The sequence below is a fragment of the Leucoraja erinacea genome, unplaced genomic scaffold, assembly GCF_028641065.1.
Source record: "Leucoraja erinacea ecotype New England unplaced genomic scaffold, Leri_hhj_1 Leri_99S, whole genome shotgun sequence".
Classification (NCBI taxonomy): domain Eukaryota; kingdom Metazoa; phylum Chordata; class Chondrichthyes; order Rajiformes; family Rajidae; genus Leucoraja; species Leucoraja erinaceus.
This window is the reverse complement of record NW_026576949.1, coordinates 362,501-378,535: the sequence shown is the minus strand read 5'-3', so window position 1 is coordinate 378,535 and position 16,035 is coordinate 362,501. Positions and strand designations below refer to the sequence as shown.

Below are 16,035 nucleotides of genomic sequence, written 5' to 3'. Positions count from 1 at the left end.
CGCCGTTCTAAATGCGTTCGCCTATGCCTGAAACGGGGCGCCTGGTTGCTGGACTCCCCCCACAGCAGAACAGAGTTTGCCGGCCTCTGAGCGTGCCAACCCCTTAACAATCGTATAAGGTGTCAGGAGAGTGCCGCTCATCCTTCTAACTCCGAGGGGACAAGAGCCCGGCTCCCGTCGCGCAGCGGTGACAAGCCCGCCAGCCCCAGGAAGGACCGGGGAAATCGAGCGGCACTCCGCACGGCAAAAAGGGCCTGCCGCAAGGCCACCCACGGCAGGGCGCGGCTAAGCAGGCGGGTACGGTCGGCAGCCAAAGTCAGGGCTATAATGACAAACAGTAAACGGACCCAGCCCAAATCCCTGACGCCCACCACTAGCCACAAGACTCCAGGTTCCTGTCTGAAAAAACATGTGCATTCCACCTTCTGCTCCCGTTAATGAGCCAATTCCATTGTCCCCGAGAAGGTTTTGGCGCCGAAAAGTTGTCCTAGTTCCCTCGCATCCATAGATGCTGCGGCACCCTCTGAGTTTCGTTCTCCACATTTTTGTCTGACCTTTCTTTTGTCATCAGGCTACTCCTCCTTGATCACCATGAGATCAAACCTTCCAGAGCACCCACCATGAACTTATCAAATGGTCCTTGCTGGATTCTAGGGCAGGGGACACAATGAATTAGACAAGGATGTTGCCAGCGTCCGGGGGATGGTCAACGTTTCAAGCACAGTGCTCTGCCCATGTGGGAATCTTGCGTTGGAAAGGGTTGGGATATGGACATGGCGTGCGCAGAGAGTGTTTGAATTGAGTGCCTGTTCGTGTGGCGCAGGCTACCGTACCTCCGCTGTCCCCTCGAGAAAAAGAAGGCGGCGGCCCCATGCGTGAGGGTGGAGACAGAGGCGGAGCTTTCATCGAGAGCTTCCGCAATCGGCTCGACGATGCTGCCACGGCTCGTCAAGGGAGCGGGAGAAGAGCGCAGGCGCAGGGTCACTGTTAGAGGCACTCGAGGCTCACCAGGCGCCAGGAGGTAGGAGGGGACAGGCAGGGCCAGGAGAGAGTATTGTGCAAGGACGGGCTGCAACCAGGCGCATGGGGAGTGGGTTTGTGGGCTGAGAGGGGGGGGTGGGGAGTGGAAGTGTGTGAGGGGTGGGGGGGAGGGTTGTGGGGTTGGAGGGGGAAGTGGTGAGGGGATTGGGGGAGGGGTTTGTGGGCTTGGGGGGAGTGGGGAGGGGGAAGTGGTGAGGTGGGGGAGGACAGTGGGTGTGCTGTAGGGTGGGTGAGAAGAAATGAAAGGGTTTGGGATTGGCGGGTACGGGTGTGAGGGGGATGGGGTGTTTTGGGTTGTGTGGTTTGGGTGAGAGTGTTGGGGGTGTGTGGGACCATGAGCGTGACGGAGTGCTGGTTGTGTATTGGTTGAGCAGTGTGTGTTTGGGGGTGTTGGGGTGGGGACTGTTGTGGGTAGACTAACGCCTGCTCTCTACTCCAGTAGGTGTTACCGTGAGGAGCATCTGTTACACGACTGCTGCGGGCAGTCGCTGCAGGAGCGTCGCTCACGGTGCAGCTGATGCATTCTTCTGATGCATGAGAATCTCATTAGCATGAATGCACAGAAATCGCATCTTCCGTGAGAAGCAGTATGAGGAGCAGCGACTGAAAAAGAGTTCACAGATTCGCTGGACCGATCGAAAGTAGGTCCACCTGGCTGCTGTTTCAGAACTTGTCCGATGACCAAACTCCTGCAGCGCTGAGATTAGCGAATAATGCTGGGCAACACGCAGCAGGTCGAGGCCGCATCTGTGGAGAGAGAGAGTCAGATAACGCTTCCATTCCGGGACCTTTTGGTCAGACCTGGGTGAGCAAGAGAGCAGTGGGACAGGGGTGGGGTGAGCACACACGGGTCACTCCCCGTCCCTCCCTCTTATTTCTTGGCCTCCCCCGTCACAATTACTGCCGCACTGGATCACTCACCCATCCCCCACAGGCCCAGGGGGTAGCGACGCACGGGCACATGTAGAGGAGGAGCCAGTGGGCAGGGCACAGGGTGGCTAGAACAACGGGTTTATTGGCACCAACAAAACAAAAAAAACACAGCACAATGCACCACCTGCAAACCAAAGCGCCACAAAATTCCGAAAAAACAATCATATTGCACAAAACCTGATGCGCCTCCTTCCTTCTATCCCGTCCACAGATTCTGCCTTCCCTGCTGAGACTTTAGAGAGCATTCTGTGGCAGCTCTTGGCAAATCCAATTGTAGTCTCACACCTCGAACCTACCCCCAATGACTCAACCCCCGTCCCTCGTCACCCGCCCCTCTCCTCGTCCAACCTGATGCCCCCCCGGGCCCCCCCGGAGAGTTCCCTGTGTGGTTGCTGCTCTTGACCGTTGTCTTCTCCTGTCTCCGCGTGGTGATGGTGACCAGTGTCTCTGCTCCCGTAGGTCTAATGAGCCGTGTCAGGGCCAGGTAGTTGAGGCCAGTTCATTGGCTATATTTTATGGGCGTATGAGGGGGCGGCGATGTGCTGCCCTTGTGGAAGCTAAAGGATCAGGTGATATGGTAGAGAAGGCAGGTACAGATACCTGATTTGGATGATCAGCCTTAGATCAATTGAATGGTGGTGCAGGCTTCGAAGGGCTGAATGGCCTACTCCTGCACCTATTTTCTATTTTTCTATGTGACTCTGCTCCCGTGGGTGCTAATGACACGTGTCTCTCGGCCCCCGTGGGTGGGTGGTGATCGTGTCTCTGGCCCCCGGTGGGTGGTGGTGAATCGGTGTCTCATGCCCCCGTGGGTTGGTGGTGATCGGTGTCCGTCTCTCCCCGTTGGTTGCTAAATGAACCCTTGTCTCTGCCCCCGTGGGTGCTAACGACAGTGTCTCTTCTGCCCTGTCCGTGGGTGCCCGCTGACCCCGTGTCTCGGGCCCCCGTGGGTGCTAATGACCCGTGTCTCTGCCCCCGTGGGTGCTGTCTACCCGTGTCTCTTCCTCTTCGGTCTTCTGCCCCCGTGTGTGCTAATGACCCTGTCTCTGCTCCCACATGTGGCGGTGAGGCCCAAAGCTCAGCGTGGCTGGAGCAGGCGGAGGAGCGGCGTCGGCAGCGGGAGGTGGCACGAGGGTCTGTTTGGCGGAGTGGGCTTGAGGCGGCGTTTCCGGAAACATTACGCCCTGTGCCTGGAGGTGGCCGAGCATATCGTCGACCTGGCCCACCATTGTGTCTGACTACCGTCACCTCCCCTTAGGGTAGGTGGCACCGGAGGTCCGACTCACCCCATCACCCACCCCTCACCCCATCGACCGCTCACCCCCATCCCCCTTACCAAGACCAAAAACCCCTCACTCACAGCCCCTTCCCGCCATGAATCACATCACCCCTCACCCCATCAACCCCTCACCCCCACAATCCCCATCACCCCCACTCTACAACGCCCTCCCATCACCCCTCACCCCAACGCACCCCTCACCCCATCACGCCATCACCCCTCACCCCATCACCCCTTTAACACCAACCCCACTCACCCCCTTAATCCCCATCACCCCACTCACCCTCACCACACCCCCAAACCCCCCCCCCGCCACCCTCACCCAACCACCCCATCCCAACAAACCGAAAACCCCAACTCACCGCACCCTCAACCACTCATCACCGGCCTGGTTTTTTTTTTTTTCCTCCATCCCCCCACCCCTTCATCCCCACCCCCCACTTCCCCCATATCCCCATCAAATACACCCCCCCCGAACCCCCCATACTCCCACTCACACCCTCACCCCACACCACCCCCACCTCCTCACCCCATCCCCCCTTACCACTCACCGCCCCCACCCAACCTCACCCCTCACCCAACCAACCCCCTCCCCAACATCACCGCCCCCCATCACCCAACCTCACGCCCATCACCGCCCCCATCACCCCACTTCTCGCCCACATCCCTCATCACCCCCTCCACCCATCACCCCCCGATCACCCCCACCGCTCACCCACCCACCCCCCCATCACCCCACTTCACCATCACCCTCACCCCCATCACCCCCATCCACCACCAACCTCACCCCCCATCACCCCACTCTCACATCCCCACCCACCCCCCTCCCCACCCCCCCTCACACACACCGCCTTCCCCCTCACCCTCCACCCACCCCAACTTCACCCCCCATCACCCACCCCCCCCCTCACCCCATCACCGCCCCAACACCTCACCCATCACCCCCTCCACCCCACCCCTCACCCCATCACCCCCCCATCCCCCCACCCCTCACCAACACCCCCTCACCACTTCCCCACCCCTCCCATCACCCCCCCTCCCCCTCACCCATCACCCCTCCCCCCATCACCCCTCACCCCATCACCGCATTCCCCCCCACCCCCCTCACCCCCTCTACCCCATCCCCCCACTCACCCCTCACCCCACGGCAATCACCCCATTATCACCACTCACCCCTCACCCCTCACCCCATCCCACCAACCACATCCCCCATCACCATCTCACCCCTCACCCATCACACCCCATCACCACCCTCCACCCTCACCACCACCCCCATCACCCCACACCCCAAACACCCCTCACCCCATCACCCCTCACCCCTCACCCCCTCACCCCATCACCCCCTCACCCCTCACCCCTCACCCACTCACCCCTACCCCCATCACCCCATCCCCCCCAATCAACCCACTCTCACCCCATCATACCCCCACCCTCACCCCAATCACCCCCCCCCCCATCACCCCTCACCCCTCACCCCATCACCCCTCACCCCCTCACCCCCTCACCCCATCACCGCCCCCATCACCCACACTCACCCCCACACTTTCGACTCTCTCCTGTGGAAAGGGATGATCATCATGGGGTTAGCAGCAGTAGCAGGCGAGTTCCTGTGGGTCCAAGGGGGCCTGGCGCTGAGGCCACCAGCGTTGAAGGGTAATGTCCGGTAGTGGGGACAGATGGGATAATTCTATGTCAACAGTCACAGACTCCAGGATGGTGCCAGGGTCACAGGATTGTCTTGGAGCGGCCTGACCTGTACCAGGACTCACCGCAACTGAACTGGCAGCGGATCCAAAGTCCTGGCCGGCAGGTTTGCGGTTTTCTGATGCTACAATCAGGTGTGTTTAAACCTACATTGGCTGAGGGTGGGGGGGGGGGCTGTGGGGTGGGGATCCAAATCCTCACAACTGAGGCAGGTGAGAGGCTGGAAGTCGACATGGAAGGTGATGAAAGACCAAGTTCAGTGGCAACAAATGATCAGCAACAGCACGGCATCCTGTCCACCTGTTGTTTTCCCATTTTCAGCAATTATGTACTTTGTACCCCAAGATCTCACCGTTCATTAACACTGCCATTCACTGTGTATGTCCTGGCCTGATTCAACTTTCCAAAATGCCACCATTTCACACTTGTCCAAGGTCACATTCCCATCTGCCACTCTCTCTTGTTCCCTTTCCCAGTTGGTCGATCTCTGTTGTAACCTTAGACAGCTCTCTTCAATGTCCACTACAACCACCAATGTTGGAGTCATCCGCAAACCTTTGCACCCTGCCAACACTGCACCTGCTCTTCCAGATCTTTAATATATTTGAAAAAAGTACAGGGGACCCCATACCAAGGCCCTGTGTTACCCCACTAGGCCACAGGCCTCCACTCTGAGAAACAACCCTCAAAGATGTTGTAATCCAGTTGGCAGCTTTTCTGTTCTAACCCTCTGGACCAGCCTACCATATCGTACCTTGTCAAAGGGCCTTGCTAAAAATCCATCTACTGCATTTGCCCTTCATCAATCTTCTTTTGTCACTTCTTAAAACAAACTCATACTGGTAGGACGCGACTTCCCTTCGCACAAAATCCAGGTTGATTACTCCTATACAGTCCAACACCTTTCTCAGAGTCCCATGTAGACAATGACAATGCACTGCCCTCAAGGGCATGAATCCCCCTGAAAAAAGCCACACTGGCCATCCTCAATTACACCATCCTCAATCACTCCAGCCTCAATCACTCCAGCCTAACCAAAATGCAAATTAATCTTGTCCCTTAAATCCCCTCCATGATAAATGACAAAACTAAATAATTGACACCAGAAATCAATAATTGACACCAGAATCAATCAATTGATACCAGAATCAATAATTGACAAATTTCCCTGAATCAATCCCTGATCACCTTCAAACATTGTTCCGTGACCTACCCCTGCTCCTCTTCCTCAACTTAACCACCCTCCAGTATTCTCTGCCAGTCCTCAGACTAACAGGGATACAAAGTCCTCCTGCAATTGGGCCGTTGAGAATAGTCTCAGGGTGTATGGAATGAGCTGCCAAGAGGTGGGGTTGAGGCAGGTCCTATAAACAAATTAAAGACATTTAAAAGACCACTTGGGACAATTACATGGAACGGGAAAAAGTTTTAGAGGGAGATGATCCAAATGCAGGCTGGTGGGACTAGTGTAGATGGGTATGTTGGTCGGCATGGACAAACGAGCTCATGGGCGTGTTTCTTGCGCTGGATGACCCCAGCAATCTTTCTCCATTGCTTACCAGACCCCCCTGGGATACAACTCCTGGGTCAAGCCCTGTGTATGTCCCCATCTTTACACATTTGAACCGCATCGTGATGATGATGTGACCACTCCGTGTACATCATTGCTTCCTGTTCCTGAACTCATGAGTTCTCTAACCTTCTCTGGTAAATACCCACAAGAGTGGGAGAGGTGTGGTCAGTCACTTGCTGCTGCTGTGTCACACTGCTGCTGCCACTCTATCCAACCCCCCCACAGCCCGATTCCCTCGCAAGGTGATGAGGGAGTGGAAGGAGCTGTTCTTTTGCCCCGAACCCCAGCAACACATCTATCAGCCACCGGCCTCAGCACTGCAGCTTGACGTTCGACCACCCCAGGATGACATTGAGCGGCCAAGCAGCAACTGCTCAATACCCAGGATTAGGAGAATACCAGGTAGCCCTCCCCCTCCCCTCAACGCCGCCTTTCCCCGTCCCGCCCCTCTGATTCGCACCTAGTACCACCCACTTGATGCAATCATCACCGTGCAACTGGAGAGCAGTGTGTTTGTGGGTCCACATGGTGGTTGTTGTTTTTGTGACTAGTGATCACAGGGTGGTGTGGTAGCTAGTGATCACACACAGGGTGGGTGTTGTCCTAGTGAATTCACACGCAGGGTGGGTGTGTACTTGTGTGATCACAGGGTGGGAGTGTATTAGGGATCACAGGGTAGGTGTATACTAGTGATCACTGGGTGGGTGTGTACTATTGATTACAGGGGCGGGTGTGTACTAGTGATCCCAGGGTGGGCGCGTACTACGTGAACACAGGGTGAATGTATATTGACCAGTGCTGGGTGGGTGTTGTACTAGTGACCCTTACAGGGCGGTGTGTACTAGTGATCCCAGGGTGGGCGCGTACTAGTGAACACAGGGTGGAATGTACCTAGTGATCACAGGATGGGTGTGTCACTAGTGATTCAGGGCGGGTGTGTGTACTAGTGATCCCAGGGTGGGCGTGTACTAGTGACACAGGGCTGAATGTATTAGTGATCACAAGAGTGGGTGTGTACTAGTGTGATCACAGGGTGGTTGTGCCGGTTGGTTGAAACCCCCCACCCTCTCTTCCCAGGGGGCCCCCGTTTTTTTGCCAGACCGGTCTAACATGGCTGTGAATGAACGATGGATTGGTGTGATTCAGTGACAACAGAACTGACCCAGACATTGGATTTGCAACTGAGGTGGGAGAATGCGATGAGTCCCATGAACTTAGGCTTGTTGATTGAAGGTGATGAGTGATGTGACTCTTGACAGTTTCCACCCTGATAGTGAATCCTGGTTCTCACCTCTTTGTTTTCTCATCATTTTCCTTCATCCTCAACCAAGAACCTGCTCTCTCTGTCTCTCATATCTATCTTTGCTTACTTTCTCTGTCTATTCCCCTTGTTCCCGTTGTCTCTCCCAACCCTCCATTCTCCCATCCATCACTAATGCTCCATTGTTATTCCTGCCAATCTACCATGCTCACACTCCTTCTCTTCCCTCCTCCTCACATGTCCATTCCCCCTCTCCTCCCTCTCTCGCTCCCTTTCTTTCTCCCCTCTCCCTCCCTTCCTCTTTCCCCTGAATGACCTCCTCTCCCTCTCTATTCCTCCCTCCCCCCTCCCTTCCTCCCTCCCCCTCTCTTTCCTCTCTCCCTCCCTCCCCCTTCCCTCTCTTTCCTCGCTCCTCCCCTCTCCTCCTCCTCCCCTCTTCCTCCTCCTCCCCCCTCTCTTCCCTCTCCCCCCTCGTTCCTCCTCTTCTCCCTTCCTCCCTCCCTCTCTTCCTCCATCTCCCTCCCCCCCCTCTCTTCCTCTCCCCTCTTCTCTCCTCTCTTCCCTCTTCCCCCCTCTCCTCCTCCCTCCCCTCTATCTCGCCTCCCCCTCTCTCTCCTCCCTCCCCCTCTCTCCCCTCCCTCCCCTCCCCTCGCTCCCCCTCCCTCCCCTCCTCGCTCCCTTCCTCTCCTCCCCCCTCTCCTCTCTCCCTCCCCTCGTCCCCTCCTCTCTCTCCTCTCCCTCCTCCCCTCCCTTCCCCCCGCCCCGTTCCTCCTCTCCCTCCTCTCCTTCCTCTCCCCTCTCTTCCTCTCCTCTCTCTCTTTCTTTCATATCTCCTCTTTCTCTGACTCTCCCTCTCTCTCCCGCCCTCTCTGTCTCTCTTTCTCCCCTCTCTCTCTCTCCCCCTCTCCTCTCTCTCTTTCTCCCTCTTTCTCCCTCTCTCTCCCTCTCCCTCTCCCTCTCCCTCTCCCTCCCCCTCTCTTCTTCCTCTCTCTCTCCCCCTCTCCCCTCTCTCCCCTTCTCTTCCTCTCTCCCCTCCCTCCTCTTCTCACTCCCTCCCTCCCCCTCTCTCTCTCTCCCTCCTCCTCTCTCCCCCTCCCTCCTCCTTTCCTTCCCTCCCTCTCTCCCCCTCTCTCTTTCCCCTTCTCTTCTCCCTCTCTCCCCTTCTCTTCCTCTCTCCCCCTTTCTTCCTCTCTCTCCTCTTCCTCTCACTCTCTCACCCTCTCACTACCCCTCTTCCTCCTCTTTCCCCTCTTTTCCTCCTCTTCCCCCTCTGTTCCTGTCTTCCTCTCTCTCCCTCCTCTCTTCCTCTCGTCCTCTCACTCTCTCTTCCTCTTTCCCCTTCTCTTCCTCTTTCCCCCTCTCTTTCCTCTCTCTGCCCTTCTCTCCTCCTCTCCCTCTCTGTTCTCTCTCTCATCTTTGAACTCTCTCCCTTGCCCTCTCCCCTCAGGTGATGCACCGGTTGACTGGGAACCCCCTGGACAATGGGCTTAACCTCGGCCCCCCTCTGAACAACAACGTTCTGGGGGCCACGCCGTCCGCGCATCATTGATACGGGTGGAACCGCCATCTCACGGCCAGCCCCCCCACCCCCGCGCCGCTTTCCCGCCGTTCCCCCATTCAAGGGCCCGGCATCCTGGGCAAGGTGAACGCTGGCAAAACCAAGCTGCCCTGAAGCATCTGACCCAGTGTAAGCTGCTCAGAGTGGAGAGAGGGACAAATACTTCTCCCCCCGCCCCACCGAGACACCCACCCCCACACACATACCCACCCTAACACACCAGAGACCCCCTACACACAGAGACCCCCTACACAGAGACACCAAGCTCCACAACGAGACCCCCTCCAACACAGAGACCGCCCATCCACCCCGTCAGAGACCCCCTACACAGAGAACCCCCTACAGAGACCCCCTACACACATAGACCCCTACACACAGAGACCCCCTACACACAGAGACCCCCTACACACAGAGACCCCCTACCACAGAGAGACCACAGAGACCTACAGAGACCCCCTACACACAAGACCCCCCTACACACAGAGACCCCCCTACACACACAGAGACCCCCTACAGGAGAGACCCCTACACAGAGACCCCCTACACACAGAGACCCCCTACACACAGAGGACCCCCTACACACAGAGACCCCCTACACACAGAGACCACAGAGACCCCTACACACAGAGACCCCCTACACACAGAGACCCCCCTACACACAGAGACCCCCTACACACAGAGACCCCCCACACACCAGAGAGACCCCTACACACAGACCCCCTACACACAGAGACCCCCTACAGACAGGGACCCCTACACACAGAGACCCCCTACACACAGACCCCCTACACACACAGAGACCCCTCTATACAGAGACCCCCTACACACAGAGACCCCCCTCCACACAGAGACCCCCTACACACAGACCCCCCTACACACAGAGACCCCCTACACACAGAGACGCCTACACACAGAGACCGCCTACACACAGACCCCCTACAGAGACCCCTACACACAGAGACCCCCTACACACAGAGACCCCCTACACACAGAGACCCCCTACACCACACAGAGACCCCCCCCACACAGACCCCTACACACAAGAGACCCCTACACACATCAGAGACCCCCTACCACACAGAGACCCCCTACACACAGAGACCCCCTACACACAGACCCCTACACTACCGCCACACACAGGACCACCCTAGACACAGCACGAGACCCCTACACACAGAGACCCCCCCCACACGAGAGACCCCCTACACACAGAGACCCCCTACCCACAGAGGACCCCTACACACAGAGACCCCCTACACACAGAGACCCCTACACACAGAGAGACACAGAGACCCCCTACACACAGAGACCCCCTACACACAGAGACCCCCTACACACAGAGACCGCCTACACCAGACACCCCCTACACACAGAGACCCCTACACACAGAGACCCCCTACACACAGAGACCCCCTACACACAGAGACCCCCTACACACAGAGACCCCTACACAACAGAGACCCCCTTACACACAGAGACCCCCTACACACAGAGACCCCCTACACACAGAGACCCCCTACACACAGAGACCCCCTAACACAGAGACCCCCTACACACACGAGACCCCTCCACACACAGAGACCCCCTACACACACAGAGACCCACAGAGACGACCCCTACACACAGAGACCCCTACACACAGAGACCCCCTACACACAGAGACCCCCTACACACAGAGACCCCCTACACCACAGAGACCTGAACCCGCAGACCACACAGAGACCGCCTACACACAGAGACCCCCTACACCACAGAGACCCCTACCACAGAGACCCCCCTACAGAGACCCCCTACACACAGAGACCCCCTACACACAGAGACCCCCTACACACAGAGACCCCCTACACATGAGACCCCCTACACACAGAGACCCCTACACACAGACCCCCCTACACACAGAGAACCCCCTACACACAGACCCCCTACACACAGAGACCCCCTACACACAGAGACCCCCTACACACAGAGACCCCCCTACACACAGAGACCCCCTTACACACAGAGACCCCCTACACACACACAGAAACCCCCCTCGAAAAAAAACACACAGAGACCCCCTACAACACAGAGAACCCCCCTACACCACAGAGAGACCCCCCTACACACAGCGACCCCCTACACACAGAGACCCCCTACACACAGAGACCCCCCTACACACACAGAGGACCCCCCCCACACACAGAGACCCCTCCACACAGACCCCCTACACACACAGAGACCCCCTCCACACAGAGACCCCCTATACACACAGAGGACCCCCTACACACAGAGACTACCCCTACACACAGAGACCCCCCCACACACAGAGACCCCCTACACACACCAGAAAAAAGACCACACAGAGACCCCCTACACACAGAGACCCCCCCACAACACAGACCCCCCCACACACACAGAGACCCCCTACACACAGAGACCCCCCTACACAACAAGAGACCCCCTACCACAAAGAGACCCCATCCACACAGAGAGAACCCCCTACACACAGAGAGACCATCCCTCCACACAGAGACCCACCCACACAACACAGAGACCCCTACCCACATAGAGACCCCCCATACACACAGAGACCCCCTACACACAAACAGAGACACCCCACAACAGAGAAATGACCCCCCAGAGACACCCCCCAACACGGACCCCCTCTACAGAGACCCCCCCCCTCCAAATCCCCCCCACAACACAGAGGAGATAGAGACAACCCCCACACACACAGAGACCCCCCACACACACAGAGCCCCCACCCCCCACAAACAGCCCCCCCACACAGAGACCCCCTACACACAGAGACCCATACAGACCCCACCACACTCAGAGACCCCCCCACACACAGAGCCCCCCCCACACCCCCAACAGAACCCCCCCAACCCACACACAGAGACCCACACACAGCGACCCCCCCCCACATACAAAGACACCCTTCACACAGAGACCCCCCCTCACACAGACCCCCTCCCACACAGACCCCCCTCACACAGAGACCCCCACACCCTGTGATTTATAACGTTATGCCATCATCTCCCTGCCGCCTATTCTATGTCCAGGCTGACGAAGGCAAGTATCTTTTGTCATCTTCACCACCACGATCTGGCTTGTGCCGCCAACTTCTTTGTGTCACCTTCGCCCTCAATACTCACCAACATTGTCCGTCTGACGGCAATGGGCTAACAGATCAGTTCAGTTTATTGTCATGTGTACATAGGTACAGTGAAAAGCTTTTGTTTCATGCTAACCAGTCAGCGGAAAGACAATACATAATTACAATCGCCGATTGACAGCATATAGATCCCAGGATAAGGGAATAAGGTTTAGTTGCCCCAGACCTGGATTGATACAACTTTCCATCGCCTCCACAGCCCTGAATCTGCGAGCGATCAGTACCAACACCGTGCTGCAGGAGGCAGTGCAGGGCTGCCGGCGAGGGAGAAAACCATGGACCCCGGGGAGAGGCAGGAGGGACAGCAGAACCTGGAACAGAGGGGAGAGGTGAGTAAGAGTCGTGATCAGCCAGTCTGGGGACATGGAGCATGCCCGTGGTTGCAGTGTGCAGAGAGGTAGCGATGTGTTGGTGAAAACGGGGCTGGGAATCGCAAAACCCTCATTTGTGCATTGCCCATGGTTTCACTAGTACTTTATACTCACATGTGTATAGTACAGTAAACTCACAGTACAGTACAGTATCTTTTTTGCATACAGTTCAGTAAAACATCTTACCATACATGGCACAATCATACTTAAGTACACGATGACTGAGGCAGAACACAAGAGTCGCCACATTTCCACGACATCTTGTATCCTTCATGTTTCAAGGTGTCAAGGTCAGTTTATTGTCACATGTTGTACCAATTAAAGTACAGTGAAATTCAAATTACCATACAGCCATACTAAAAAAAAGCAACAAGACATACAACTACATAAAGGTTTAACATAAACATCCACCACAGCGGATTCCCCCACATTCGCTCACTATGATGGAAGGCAATAAAGTCTAATCTTCGTCCTCTTTATACTCCCCGCGGTCGGGGCGGTTGACCATCCACAGTCGGGGTGATCGAAGCTCTCGCAGCCAGCGGTGGAAATCCCCACGTCAGGACGATCGAAGCCCCCGTGTCTGGCCGGTTTGAATCATCCACAGTCGGGGTGATCGAAGCTCTCGCAGCCAGCGGTGGAAACCCCGACGTCGGGGGCGGTCGAAGCCCCCGCGTCGGGGCGGTTGAATCATCCACAGTCGGGGTGATCGAAGCTCTCGCAGCCAGTGGTGGAAACCCCCACGTCAGGAGGATCGAAGCCCCCGCGTCGGGGCGGTTGAATCTCCTGCAGCTTGAAGTTCCCGAAGTCGGGTCTCTAACCAGAGACCGTGAGCTCTGCGATGTTAAAGTCCGCAGGCACCCGCGGTTGGAGCCTGTAAGTCCATCCCCGACAGGGATCGCAGGCTACCTGATGTTAAGTTCCACAGGCTCCTGACGGTGGAAGAGCTCTCGAGGTCAGTCTCTAGCAAAGGCCGTCAACTCCCTCGATGTTAGGCGGCAGTGCGGACGGAGATACGATACAGAGATAAGAGAAGTTGTTAAAAATGTTTAGTCTTAACTTGGCCATAATGAAGTCCCGTTTACTGGCAGTTGAATTGCAGGTGATGGTGTTGATGTTAACCAGCCAGTCAGTAAGAGGGGAGAATACCAAATAGGAGGTGTTGTATTTGAATGCACACAGTGCAAGAAACAAAGTGGATGAGCTGAAGATAGACACAAAAGGCTGGAGTAACAGCAGGACAGGCAGCTTCTCTGGAGAGGAATGGGTGACATTTCAGGTCGAGACCCTTCTTCAGGCTGGTTGGGGATAACGGAAACGAGAAATATGGACGGTGATGTGGAGAGATAAAGAGCAATGAATGAAAGATATGCAAAAAAGTAACAATGATAAAGGGAACAGGGCATTGTAAACCGTTTGTAAGGTGAAAATGAGAAGCTGGTGCGATTTGGGTGGGGGAGAGATAGAGAGAGAGAGGAGGAATGTCGGTGTGAGATTCAAAAATCACAAATGCTCTTGAGACAAATTCAGACAAAGAAGTGTTTTTATTAATTTCATATTCTGCAGAATAGGTGTCTCTCCTCTGATGTCCCCTGGAGGCACAAAGAAAATGGAGATGCTTTCTATCTTTATACCCTTCTTCACTGTGGTCACTACCTCAGGTCTCCCCATCGAGTTTCGTCCAATCATAACATAAAGCCCACGTTCCCACGAGAAAGTCCAGGAATGTCTCGGACCATTTCCTGACGTCAAGACTCCCAAGGCCTTCTGCTGAAGTTGTTATCTGTTTGCTACTTTTTATCTAGAATTTCTCTCTGTTCTGTATATTGTTACTTTACCAGCAGTCTGGCTTCTGCGGATAAGCTCATTTCTTTCTAAGTTATATTTTTCAGAGTTCTAGTATAATTCAATCATCCCTATTAACCCTTCTCTCACAATCCACCATTTTTCTTTTTGCTACGCATCTTTTGAATTATACTATATCTTCCTTTTCTAGTGCTAGCAGCAGATTCTTCGCCTCCCTATCCTCCTCTCGCTAGTCATACTGTGTTCTGAAGGCCAGCGCAGGGAATAATACAACATCCGAATAGGCACAAAGTCAATGGTTCCTTCCCTTCACGCACAGTCTACGGGCTGATATTGTCCGGTGGGGCCTCCACAGGACCCTTAAATCGGTTTGCGTGTGTCCACCCTTTTTCTTTTGTTCGTACTGCTGTCTCGGTGATTAATAACGCAAGGTAGGGTCCAGTCCACTTTGGTTGCAGCTTTTCTTCCTTCCATGATTTTACAAGATCCCAGTTCTCTGCTTTCACAGAATGGATTGGCAAGTCGAGATGGGGACTCTGTGCCAACAGCTCCTTGGTTTTTAATTCTGTAATAGAATGAGATACTGCCAGTAAACAGTTCCTTAAGAAAACATCATTACCATGGTGGGTATTCCTTCTCTTTCCCAAATAATAAAAACCTAACTTGTTCAACCTTTCTCTGTATCTTAGTTGCTGAAACCCAGTCAACATTCTAATTGATCTCCTCTGTACTCTCTATTTTAACCTTTTTCCTATAATTATGCCTACCAAAATTATGCACCATACTCCACAATTGACCTCACCAATACCTTGTACAATTTAACATTACAACCCAACTTCTATACACAATGCTCTGATTTATAAAGGACAACACACCAACATCTTTCTTTACCATCCTTTCTACACGAGATTCCACCTTCAGGGAATTATACACAGTTGTTCCTAGATCCCTCTGTTCAACTTCATTCCTCAATTCACAATCATTTACCATGTAAGTCTAATTTGAATTTGGCCTGCCAAGTTGTATCACCTCACACTTATCAACATTAAATCCATCTGTCATGTTTCAACCCAGTCTTCCAAATGACTTAAATCTCTCTGTACATTTCCCAACAGTCACTTTTAATCCATCTTGCTATTCCTTACTAACCACTTCTTAACCAACCTTATTTCCTTTATTGAACTTTGTCAAAGGCCTTACTGAAGTTCACCACTTTAACCTCATCAATTTTCCTAATAACCTCTTTTAAGAAAAATCAAGATTAGTCAAATGTCACAATCACAAATCCATGCTAATTCTTCCTAATCCTATCCCACTTATCCAAATTCCTATAATATTGTCTTTAGTATCCT

The 16,035-nt window shown here is 54.6% G+C and overlaps 1 protein-coding gene and 1 long non-coding RNA gene across 2 annotated transcripts in view; one reads left to right on the top strand and one right to left on the bottom strand.

The window, feature by feature from the left end:
- The first annotated feature begins 1,596 nt into the window (after positions 1-1,596).
- Positions 1,597-16,035, top strand: part of spef2 (sperm flagellar 2) — a 154,984-nt gene continuing 140,545 nt past the window's right edge. Inside the window, 14 exon segments of the mRNA XM_055632007.1 lie at positions 1,597-1,647; positions 1,650-1,686; positions 3,057-3,100; positions 3,102-3,197; positions 3,199-3,249; positions 6,773-6,884; positions 6,887-6,932; positions 7,552-7,568; positions 9,258-9,313; positions 9,316-9,420; positions 9,422-9,451; positions 9,454-9,478; positions 12,706-12,773; positions 12,776-12,835. Coding sequence (XP_055487982.1) covers positions 1,597-1,647; positions 1,650-1,686; positions 3,057-3,100; positions 3,102-3,197; positions 3,199-3,249; positions 6,773-6,884; positions 6,887-6,932; positions 7,552-7,568; positions 9,258-9,313; positions 9,316-9,420; positions 9,422-9,451; positions 9,454-9,478; positions 12,706-12,773; positions 12,776-12,835 — 798 coding nt within the window.
- Positions 14,403-16,035, bottom strand: part of LOC129695231 (uncharacterized) — a 3,715-nt gene continuing 2,082 nt past the window's right edge. The window contains exon 2 of the long non-coding RNA XR_008723129.1: positions 14,403-15,248. This is a non-coding gene — a long non-coding RNA (uncharacterized LOC129695231). The remainder of the gene's footprint in view (positions 15,249-16,035) is intronic.